Source organism: Thunnus albacares, chromosome 2 (assembly GCF_914725855.1).
Source record: "Thunnus albacares chromosome 2, fThuAlb1.1, whole genome shotgun sequence".
In the NCBI taxonomy this organism is placed as follows: Eukaryota; Metazoa; Chordata; class Actinopteri; order Scombriformes; family Scombridae; genus Thunnus; species Thunnus albacares.
In genome coordinates, this window is record NC_058107.1 from 17,838,174 (window position 1) to 17,850,794 (window position 12,621).

Here is a 12,621-nt window from a genome sequence, read left to right on the forward strand (position 1 = left end):
CTGTAAAACTGCTGTGCTGGATGATTTCCAAGGGTTGAGAAAATAGTATCATGCACAGCAAAGTTTGACGTGTTTGATATACTGTACAGCTGGCATGAAATGCCCCTAAAAGGTTAGACACATTCCAGCAGCTCATAATGTAAAACTACAAATGCAAACACAACGTCATAATGTCATAGGACAGGCTGTATTTATGACAACATGAACTGAAGATTACAACCATTGCAACTGTCCATAGACACGCAAATATGACAGCGCATGCTCCCGCATTAGTGGGTGGATCCTGGCCTCCAGAGGAGCAATGGAAAACATATTATTAGTGAAGTATAATGACAACAGGAGGACGAAGATGAGGCTGTGACCCCTGAACCCACAGAACACGATCCCTCACGTCTAAGTACACATAAACCTGCCAGGCAAGCCTCAATACGCCCCAAGAAAACAGGATTTGGACAAATCCATGCACACAAGGAACCGGTTTGTTTAGTGGCAGAACTATGTTTTGTCAATTCAGAGGGAGATTATGATTTGCATGTTATTGAATGCTACATGCCATTAGATGGTAGAACAGCCAGATGTACAAGGACTTGATAAAAATCACAGAGTGATCTATGACTGATGAGACTTAATAGTGCTCTGAGAGGCTATGAGAGGATGTCACGTGTGACTGGACCTCTCAGCACTCTGTCACCAACACTCTTGTTAGTTTAGGCTATATCAGGGAAGCAGGATGTTGAACAAAAAAGCCTGTGACAATTAGAGAAAGAGTTTCAGCAAATGAGGAGTAAATCCCCACTAGTACACACACACACACACACACACACACACACACACACACACACACACACACACACACACACACACACACATATGTCCAAATTCCCAGTGGACATACAATCATTCCCACATTTAGACCCCATCTCCAACAACAGCTGCCACCGCACCCCAGCAGAGGAAATGCCAAAGTCCTCTGAAGTGGAGCATAACAGCATTGCGTTCACATCCACAGTGAAGGGCTAAGAGTCTGGAAGGGCAGGAGAGCCTCTAATAGCAGGAAGTTGTAAGAATAATAGCGGCATGGAGATGTCATGCCCCCTGTCCTTCTGGCATGCAAGCTTTGGCCAAAACAGCAGAGTCTGTATGTGCTGCATGCTTTCTTACACAACTAATGCTAATTTTTAGCACAACTTTCAGTAGGCCTATCAAGTATTTCCCTGACACTGGCATCACAAGAAAAGTAGTTGGAATCCTGTGTGAAAAATGTACCCAAAGAATCTGAAGAGAAAGAGGAATACAAAGGCGAAGACAGAAACTCTTTCCCTTTAAAGGAAGTGGGTATTTTCCTGAGTGATCGCATCTGGTGAGTGTGTCAATCCAATATTCACCAGAGGATTACTTAGCCACTGTGAACTATTTCCAGATCAAATCTTCGTGGTGAAAAGCATGGCACGGAGTATTAACTGTTGATGAATAGTTATCTGAAATGAAATTTCATTAGGTGAAATCCAGCCCGAGTCTGACACATCAGAAAATAAAAACCTGTGACTTTTATCCTCTACATCTGTCGTGGATTATCTAAGAATGGCTGTTAAGTAAATTACAGAGCTCAGGAACGTTCCCATAATCCAAGATCTTAAACCCCCATGCCACTGACCTACAGTCAAATACCATTGTATGTGTGTGTATGTGTGCATAAATGTCTGGAGAGAGTTTGTCTTGAGTATGTGTGCCAGTGGGTGCATGGGTGCACGTGTGAGCGTGTGCATCAATGCATGTCAGTGTTTGTGTGTGTGTGTCACTGTTGGGCAGCCACTGAGCAGACCCCCAGCTGTTCTTAAACACTGAAACAGCCTCCCCTGTTCTTTTTTATGTGCAGCCTGTTTCAGACTCAGTTCCCATGAAATTAGTCCTTCTTAGGCTCCTTCAGAGTTTGCCTGCACTGTAAATGGCTTCTCTGGAGTCTGCCAAGGGCCAGTGGGGGCCGATTCAAAGACAAAACGAGACAAAGAGAGACTGACAGATCCAAAGCTGCCACACTGCCCCTGTAGCCACTCTAAACCACATCAACCACATCATTTCTTATTCTGGATTTCTTTCCATCTGAAGCGTATCCAAAAATAGTTTGGTTTGAATTATTGAAAAGTAATAACTTATTGTGCAACTTATTGGAAAATAAATAATTTTATTGGACTGTTCCATTTGCTTGCAGAATTATGTAAATATTCGTGATGTGGTGCAATACCACCACTACTCTGCTTTGCTTTAGCACAACAAAGTGGCTTTTGGTCACACTGTTGGGCAATTGAATTGCAGGGAAGTTGTCCTATCAAAGACAAAGGTTAAAAAGTGAATACCAGGATAAAGTGGATGCATGAGACATATTTTTATGAGTGGCTGCGTTGCAGGCTGAAGACTTTTCTTCCAAGTGACCCAGCTAGTGAAGTCATTATGCTTTCCACTCTCTCAACGGGAGGTGGGGCTTTTTGGTGAAAACTTATTCTACCCCGCTGCACAAAGACCAGTGTGCAGTCGCAGCAGTCTCCTCCACGCTGTGTGTGCGCAGCGCCTGCACAGATCGCTCCCATTTGGAACTTAAGCCCACATTGCATGAACCTACGTACCTTTACTGCTGTTTTCTCGGCCGTGAACGACCCTCATTATTCCGCTGTGGCTGTTTCAAGCAGATAGTCCGACCCCGAAAACCGTGGGGACCAGTGAAGAGAGAAGCTGCGGGAGTGGTCTGGAAACCTTTGCCATCATGAGCATGCAAACGGTCAACCTTGATACCTACAGCCTGTCGCTGCTCACGGCCAAAGAGGACATCCTCAACACCCGGTCCTCCACTAACTGGTAACACATAGTGCTCTTGAACATATTAACATAATTCTCATAACAGATTCATGTCAACATTATAATTGTGCGTTTTTAAAATGAGAACCACGAAGACAAATCGAATCAGAAACTTCCATGAAAGTTTCATGTTGTTTTACTGAATGGGCCATGGCAGTTTGCTTACGACCACAGTGGCTGTTGCGTAATAGACGCTTGATTTCAATTAATCCAGTAAGAGGCACACAGAGCTGGCCAGCACAGGGGTAGCACGCAACCTGGACTATATTTACAAGTTCAGCAGTGACATACACGCACAGGCTGTTTTAAGTGGCACAGAGATGTATTGGCTCCTTTATCCTCTCGGTGAGCTGATGTGAGGTGTGGATGGTCGTCCATTACGCACGCCAGGCGGCTGGTGTGGCTCAGAGCGCAGCACCTGGCTGGCGGCCCGCTGCCCTCACCCGGTCCTTTCCTTCCATGACTTTGCTATTCTCCCTCCGGAGCTCTGAGGCTTCATTCTTTGTGCTTAGGATCGGGTTTCTGCTGATGTGCTGATCTTTGACAGGGGTTGTCTTTCAGGGAGAGGCTCTTGAATTTGACAGACAGGATAGCACGCATGCATGAGTACAGTAGCGTTCACTCGACTATCAAATAGTACAAAGTAAAATGTTGAGTAACAACTATGATGTGTACAATAGATGTACAATAAATAAAGGTTATGTATATATAATATTTATATTTATTTAGTACATATTTTCCAGACATTCTGCTGTGTGACGTGTGTTCATGTCGTGCTGTAACTTGACCACCTGACACTTGGCTCATTCTGTCGTCTTGTCACAGGGTTTTGCTGGTCTGTCACTATGGTGACCCGTCCATCTTTTCCAAACATACCAACCTCCAACTCTGTCTGCATGTGTAATTCCCTTTCTTTACTTTTTCCTTCTCTTTTACTGTGTGTGTGGTATTCTCAGCTCGAGCTATAAATGTGTTTTCACTGGCTGTTTTCAGCTAGTAAGGGGAGAATTAGACATGCTATCCCTCTCTTTCCACATTTCCACTCACTTTAATGACCAAAGGTATTGTAAATTACAAGTTATAGCTTAGAGAAGTGGGCCAAGGCCCAAGAACACATGTGTGCTCATGTGTGAGTAGAGGACTGATTATGTCTATCTTTGTTTAATCTTTTTCTGCCTCTCATCTCTCTCTGCCTTTGGGTCTCTCTGCCCCCTTTCTTCCTACCTTCTCCTTGGCTTTCCATGATGCCATATGCAGACTTGGGGAAATGAGCATTCAGAACACCATGAGTTAACCTTGACAAGCTGAAATCTGACATCTTCATGAATAGGGTGGAAAGAACTTCCTCATCCAGGCAGAACATGCTCAGTTTCCTTTCTTTCTTGCATTTGGAAAAATCTCTAAAAGTTTCCATGTTCAGTATCACTATGGAGATTTTGTCCCAACACCTCCACACTGATACTTCCCTGATCCAGCAATTTCTCACTGGAGAGAATTTGCCCAAACTCTCAGTGAAAAACAGATCTGGTTTGTGTTCCTGCCAACCCACTGCCTGTCAAACAATCACACAAACTATCCACCACACACACGTGTATGTTTGTGCTTACAAGAGACGAAAAAGAGAAAAAGAAAGTGGGAGAGCAAAATCCTCTAGCATTCACTGAGCCTGCTTTAGAGGGCTAAATAACACTGCTGGGACTGAATAGGGAAGTGGGAGGGGGACACGATGATGTCATGATTCCCACTGTCAAACCACTGCGAGAGACACCCACCACGTGTGTGTGGAAGAGATTTTATGAGCGTGCGTGTGAGTTTGGGTGTGAACATATTTGTGTCTGGATGTGCATCCTACAGAGACTATTAAAGTGAGTCGGGGGCATTGAGAAGTTTGCAAGGAGAGAGGGGTAAGAGGATTGTTTTGTGGAAAGATCCCGCCCCCACTGTGTGGCCTTGAGGTCCCTGTGTGTATTATCTAATGACCTTGTGTCCTGAATGGGAAACAGACCCTTTGTGGTGAGGCTCTGAAGAAAAAAGGAGCAATTTCAATGCATCCTCCATTCAGACCTCTCTGCTCAACATACAGCCTTGGAGGTCTCTCCTTAGTCTCCCAGACCACTATGGACTACAAAACATCTCAGTCGTGGGCTGGAAATCTGCACTGTTTGCACGTGTTTTGTGTTTGTGTGGCACAAACTCCCAAGGATGTGTGTAATTCTGTGAACAGAAAACACTTCTAAGTCTGTATAGCAGAAATAATTATGATTTATTTCCATAGTTTCTGTCCATTTATACCAAAATAAATGATTTGATTGTAAGGACACTTCCACAAACTTAATGGAAGTTTTTGTTTCTCTTTGTTTCCCTTATTTTGAACTTAAGCATTTTGTCTGAAAGGACAGATACAGATTGGATGTAGTTTTAGCTCACACTCAAAACATTCATGTGTCTCGTGTTTTTACTATTCAATAAAATTCCTCCGATAGTGGTTTTCTTTGCACATTTTACACATTTTCAACCCATCCAGTGAGTCAGTGTAAATAAGAGCCATTTTCCAAAGGAGCATGTAATACTAGAAGTGTCTTTCTGCCAAATAGACTGCAGCACCAGCTTAGCGAAACATGTAAAACAGGGGGAGGAATCAGTTTAGAAAAATGTTTGCAGCATTGTTCCAGTCTTGCATAATATATCAGATGGGAATTTCAATTGAGCCGTTGAGCAGTTTGACCTCTATTCATCAGAAATGGGTGTGGGCTGTATCAAGGCATCTGTGGGACCTTGTGACTTTAACAACTGCCTAAACACACCTTCTTCATGAGCTTATGTGTCAGGCAATGACACACAAAGTAAATATCTGATTTCATTGTCATAGCAGTGATTCAGTTTAGATAGAGTCTTTAAAGATCAATCAATCAATCTTATCTTCCTTCATTTCCAGTTAAAAGGCTTGTTCTAGATCTTATTTGCATATTTTATTTACATGTTTCAAGTTAGCTGCATCTCCAAAAAAAAAGAGACAACATTATGTACAGTAAAATGAGTTTCGATTACATACTTACAGATTATATTATTATATTAAGATGTTATAAATTTTCCCTAATTGTCAGAAAAAGATGTTCACAGACATTGTGCTTGTAACATGATAGAATTAACTCATGCATCCTGTTTGAAGATGTTTTCTTTTACTGGCCCAGATATTTACCAGGTATAACAGTTCCTCATTGATTTGTTAGTGCAAGAATTTCTTGAGAAGTTAAGTTGAATTTCCTGTTTCATTTAATTTCTTTCATTACATTAGCTGCAAAGTCATACACGTCTTTCACCAAATATCCAAGAACTGCTGAATTCATTAATACCTGGATAATTTCTTTTTATCTTCATTAATCATTTCTTTGATTTTGGCAGTCTGTGTGGAACTTTTTTTTATCAGTCTTACTCATTTTCATTTAAGAAGCAACACACTATCCGCTACTTTCCTCTGGTCTCTTGTGAGGGGACTCTCCTGTTGATGATAAATGGAGGAGCCTTTATTTCAGCATAGGCCTGGGGTGTTTGTGTTGCTGCTACTTGCCAGAATTTCCATAGGCTCATGCATGATTAACTGAGACCTAAAGAGTTCCTGTGTCTAAAGTTACGGGCTAGATGGAGTACACCTGTGGGTGTGGGTAGAAGATGGGAGGGTGGAAGGCAAAACGCATGGTGTCCAGTGTATGTGGATGCGCATGCCTGACTGCTTCTGCTTGTATTTCCTGACTCCAGAAGGAGATTATATATTTAAGCGTGGCAAGACAGTTATCTTGTTCATAAAGATAAACAACCATTATCTCCATGCTCTTATCAAGCAGTTGCTAAGCGCCTGAACTTAGAAGAACACAGGTTCTGCTTTTTCTTCAGTTCCTTATTTATCCACAAAGACCCACCTGTCAAAAGAGACCCAACATGCTAGCTGTTGACACATGAGCTATTGTGCAATCCTCATCTCTTTAGGTCAAGTTAACTTTCTGCATTGAAACAAATCCTTCTGATCATCTCACTATGGTGTCCCAGATAATGAAAACAAGCAGCCTGGTTCAGGCTTCAGAAGTCTCACAAAGTGTCAGTGTCTGTTATCATTCAGGCTGAATGATAACAGGACATGTTTGATTGATCCCTAATATAAATAACGGTATACCGTAAATGAGAAGTCAAAGGGCGGTTATACTGGAGCAATGCCCAGTCCACGCTCTTGCTATCTCTCTCAACCTCTGTTTTTCTCTCTATCTCTGCTTCCTGTGCAATACCTTGCAATAGCTGTCTGTTTGAAATAGATCTCCAATGATTTCCAAGGAAGCATGCAAGTATTTGCAGGATGTTGAGGCATGGAAAATAAGAATTCTGCAGTAGGAAAAGATAGACAGGAAGCGTTTATCTCCCTATTGCTGCTATAAAAATCTTATAACAACATGTATTTCAGGTGTTCACATAACTTTGAATTTGAAGGTTTACATCTTCCTTTATTAGTTGAGAACATTTTTGAATCTCAAAAATGATTGGTATGCACGGACTCTGGTAAAAAAAAGGGGCATGTTTTCGCTTTCAGGATTAGTGTTCATTTTTAACCCTATGAACACACCAAAGCAGCACTTACAATAAGAACTAACCAGATGGGCACTTGGACTAAACACAGGAGCAGTTAACCTGATTTACGTTAATCTGACCAGAGTAGTGCATGGGCTACTGAAGTGCCTTGGGTGTGACATTAGGGTAAAATGATGTGAATGAATATGTGAATATGTCTCTCTCACTGTCACACCACTACTTTAGTTACCTTACATTTTGCACACTGTGGGCTGTAGGTTGTGCCTTCTGCAAAAGAGCACCCTGAGCTTGCCAAGCTGCTTGTGTGAACCAGTCTGTGGGTGGCATGTTGGAAGATGATGACAATAATGGCTATAATGGCTGTTATATGTATCTGTGTTTAGATGAACTTAGAGAATGTTTCAAGCAGTAATCACTAAACAACTGCTTACTACTGTCTTAAACATTGTTTAGATGCATCTCGGGTCTAAGATGAAGCTGCAAGGTAATAGTAGGTCTCAGGCATGATGAGACATGACTGCCTGAGGTTATACTGCATGTGTATGTGTGTGTGTGTATTGTGCGTATGTCTTTGTATGGGTTCCAAACTGTTGGGTGCGAGACCACAAATTGACACCGTGTTGAAGTGTGAGTTGTAATTGCCCCAATAGAAGATGCAAAAGGTTGGTAATTAATGTTTCATGACTTGGTGGCACTGCAGTGCTGTTATTCTTCTTGGTGTCAGTTTTCCAAACAGGCAGTTTAACTAGAAGATTATCAACACAAATGAAATACTACCTTAAAAAAAGACATTATATGCAACAAGTGTGGCCTCTCTGTTTTCATTTTTAGTAAATGTTGTATTGTTTTTATAGTAAACAATAACTCTTCAAGTATTTTGTCAATTGTACTCACACCTGACCTTTCTATCAAATCCTCCTTTTGTTCATGCAACTGCCTCAGAGCAGCTGACCTTAATCCAGATGCCCTCTGCACATTGTTTCCACTGGAAATCTGTCCTTTTTATGCCTACAGCAGTGGACATAACACATACTTTATTGTTTCGCTTTGCAGTTCAAGATAAAGGCTGAAGCACTTGGAAAATTGGAAAATTCTGGCTGTATCTTTGTGGAACCAGATGGATTTTTCATGCAAATACTATAAAAAATAGAAGCTGGATTGAGGTGAATTGCTTGTTTAATCTAACTAATAGGCCTTGAGTGTAGCAGACAGAGTTGTTTCCAAGGGTGTGTCAGATAGCTGTCTAAAAACATACGTATTTTAGTGTTTCTTCAAACATTGGCAAGAAGATGAATACAGTGCTTGGTGTGTGTGTGTGTGTGTGTGTGTGTGTGTGTGTGTGTGTGTGTGTGTGTGTGTGTGTGTGTGTGTGTGTGAGTGAAGTCCTTAGCACAATTGAGGCACTTTTACAGGATGTCTTAGCAATGATATGATGTCACACAGATTCTTCTACATGTGTTTACAAGTGTCTTTACTGCAGTTTTCCAAAGATATAATCTGTGAAACCAAGCATTTGGCACTTTAATACACTGAAACTCATATTGCAGATATAAGAATGACCCACCTCTGTTCTCATGTTTGGATCACAGTGCTGAAGAAGGAAGATGTCTTATTGCTAAAGAATGACCTCACAGGGAAGATGGTCTTAGAATCAGGCCAAGTTTTAAGGGGTCATTTCTTTGATGACCTTGTAGGAGTGATGCAAGGTGTGCTGCTTTGCAGTATTGTCAGAAATAAATCAAGTATGTATAAAAATGCTGTACTTTGTGAAAACAATTTGAGATATGTTTCAAAGACCACCTCTTCACTCTGGTTTATGTTAGTTGTGCATCTTTATTTCGAGGCCATTGAATAAGCCAGAGCCTTGAAAATAAAGAGCCAGAATGAATATTGTGAAAGGAGTAACCAAGTTCATGCTGAAACGTCTCATCATGTTCTGTGTTGCTGTAGCTCGTCTCTTTGTGAGTGTGCCAAGCACAACACCAGCAGTGCCTGACTACCACAAAACCTTTCACAGGCGACAACATATTTATTGTTATTTTTCTCCTAGTTACACTCTTATGAAATCATCAGACGCATGCACTGACACTTTCATACATATTTTATACACACATTGGCACATGCAAACTAGTTTGATAAGGATGCAGCCGTCTTTTGCTCTCTTTCCCATAGTTGTCCTCTCTGAGGTAACATCAGCTGTGTTTGCTGAGTTACCATCAGCACAAAGGAGCCTCATGGTTGTAATCATGACACTCTGAGAGTTAATTGTTAGCATCTTGCAGCAAAGTCACACTGGATGCAGGGTCTCGACTGGGAACTCTAACCTCTTGTTTGTTCACTTGCTAGTGGTGGGATTGAGGTTGAGGGTGGGTGAGGAGAGTCAGGGGGCTCCGTTGTCCTGACGACCCTGGTGGGAAAGCTAGGTTGTTTGTTAAGAGAGACTGAATGAAATGGGGGAGATGGGTGGAGAGGGACTGGGGAGGCTGGGAAGGAGTTGCAAATGAATGGGCAAGAACACTCTTGGTAAGAAATATACTGTAATAATGAGATGAAAAAGGACAACATGTTATAGGAATGAGAAATAAATGCAGAGACCGAAGACAAGTTCAGCAGGGTGGTCCAGATAAAAGGCTATTAAAAGGCAGAATCAGCAAATGATTGAAGTTGGGAGGAGGAGTGATAGAGCTGAGAAAAGGGAAAGATGAGAGGACAGGTGGATGAATGAAGAGGAATGAGAGGGAGATCAAAGCATTAAGAGGAGAGGATGCAGAGAAGACAGGTCAAATGAGGCAGAAGTGGACATGTGATACTTGGGAGAGTTTTGTTTAACTGAAGGAAATGGTTAGAGATAAGATGCCATCTTGTTTTAATGACCCTGTAGAAACTGTGATATCGAGAAGGGAGGGTATTTTTGCGTGTCTGTATCAGTGTGGGACAACATACAGGAAATGCCTGAGGGATCCCAGTAGACCACGACTTTAGAGCGTTTATGATCACCCTCTCCTCTCCTCTCCTTTCCTCTTCTCTCCTCTCCTGTCCTCTCCTGTCCTCTCCTCTCCTCTCCTCTCCTCTCCTCTTCTCTCAACCATAAACCTCCCCGCAAGGGTCCTTTTAGGAGTCAGAGCAATTTACCCCATGGAGACCTGCACCATTTCTGTGGTAATACTTCCATAAGGCACTTGCCCCCAATAACCACATACTCTTCTGCCCCCTTGGAAACCTTCCATGCACTCTGGCTGTTTCCCATTGTGTGTAAAATGTGCTCCTGTTAGCCTGCCCATTTATACCTCTCTGCATCCCCTGGTGTTTTTCATCGTTTTCCCCAGTGTGAACTCCAGCCTGAATATATCCCTCCCTCTGGTGCACTCTTTTCATGTGCCTCATCACTCTTTAAACACACACCCTTTTGACACTGAACTCCATGTACATATCATCCACTGATTTCACCAGTGTTTTAGCCCAAAGTCCTGATATGTTTTTTACTATCATGAGACTTGTTGCAACCTGTTAAGGCTTTAGTTGGCTTTAGCTGCATGTTTGAGTATATTTGTTTGTTTTGCTGCACAACATGTGCGCATGGGGCACCTCCACACTCAAAAGAATGCCAGTTCTACATACTCTTTTTATTCAAAGGGGAATAAAATAATAAAAAAATGCTGCATTATCTAATGCCAATGTGCAGTCTGATATAAAGAGATGCACTTATATTTAAAATATAATAGCCATGCACATCTGTCATTTCTATGTTACTGTAAATGTACAAGAATGTAAATTGTTAAAAGTAAATAAATTGGGTGTGATCTACTACTATTATACATTTGTTTTTAATGTCCACTCATGTTTGCAAGTTTGTTTGAGAGCAAGCTAAATTGTATCTTTGAGAGTAAACATACCTGCATCCTTTTTGTTATCAGCTTGTACATACTGTATGTTACACACAACAGGGGAGGTCTAGACTGCTTCCTCTGGCTGGATTGAAAAATGTCATACAGCTTCGAAAGGAAGGATACTGTCTCTGTGAATCTCTTTAAAACCAGTACGACTGAGCTGTTCCAAGTTTCAGTCTATCCAGGGTTTAAAAAGTAGTGCTGTATGCCATGATACAGTGATCAATAATGCTCTCATATTCTGTCTTGAGACAAAATATGCTGAGAGAGACAGACACACACACCTAGACATAGACGTACACTTGCCTCTCTTGGTTGTTAGGATTATATTACACAGAGAGAATTAGTACATGTGCAGCTCTGCTTACACAGTGACTGGCTAATGTTGTCTGTGGATAAACTCACAGCTGTAACACGAGACCAACTGTTGTCCATGCGTGTATGCATGCTACATGCACAACCTCACCAGACTGTGTCATCCCCAGTCTGAGTGTTAATGATCTGTTTTGTCTGTGATGGTGCAAGTTTGTTGTTTGAGGACATTTGGAATTGACATCTGCCATACAGAAGCATATTTTCTGTCTCTCTTTCTCTTTCTCTCTTTGTCTATCCCCCGCTCTTTTCCATCCGCCTCAGCACAGAGAGGGCTGTTTTCTCTCACTGGTCCTTGGCAGTGATTTAATTACTTATTTGTTTAGTTTGTCATATTCTAAACTTCTCTGGCTCCGTGTTTTGCTGAGAACAGAATTTTTCTTCCCTCCCCTCCTCCTCCTTTCAGCATTCCACTCTCTCCTTCTGCCCCTCACTTCTTCACCCCCCACTGCCTGATATTTTCTGCACTCAGTTGTTTTGTTTTTTGCTCTTACTTAATTTTTCTACACATTCTGCTCTTTCTTATGATTTTGTTCTCTATCACCTCTGTCATTTCCCCCTCTATTTACTGTTCTCTTCAGGCTAAATAGCTTTAGTGGTCTGTAATAGTCTCCAGAGGAGTCTGCTTGGTCCTCCACCCAGTCAAATATTACACGGATCAGTCAGTGTTACTCATTGGGTGGATCTGAGCATGTGCTCTTATGGGTCATATATACTTCAAGTTAGCTTGCACAGCTGTCATGAAAAGGGGCGTTAAACACAATTTATCATCACTATGAGTATTGCACCATCAATACAAATAAAGAGAGCAAAGAAATATCTTCATGGTAACAAAGTATATGGCTACTTTTACTTGTCCTTCTCAAAAATGCATTTAGAAACTCATGCTTTTAGAATCTGTCAAACAGACAAAAAATGGGAAAGGACACAAAAGTCA

At 41.7% G+C, this 12,621-nt stretch overlaps 1 protein-coding gene across 1 annotated transcript in view; it reads left to right on the plus strand.

Annotated features, from left to right (window-relative positions):
• Positions 1-2,499: 2,499 nt before the first annotated feature.
• The window catches only part of si:dkey-40c11.2 (drebrin-like protein A), a 31,015-nt gene continuing 20,893 nt past the window's right edge, over positions 2,500-12,621 (plus strand). The window contains exon 1 of the mRNA XM_044369540.1: positions 2,500-2,850. Within this exon, the coding sequence (XP_044225475.1) occupies positions 2,759-2,850 (92 nt within the window). The 5' untranslated portion in view covers positions 2,500-2,758. The remainder of the gene's footprint in view (positions 2,851-12,621) is intronic.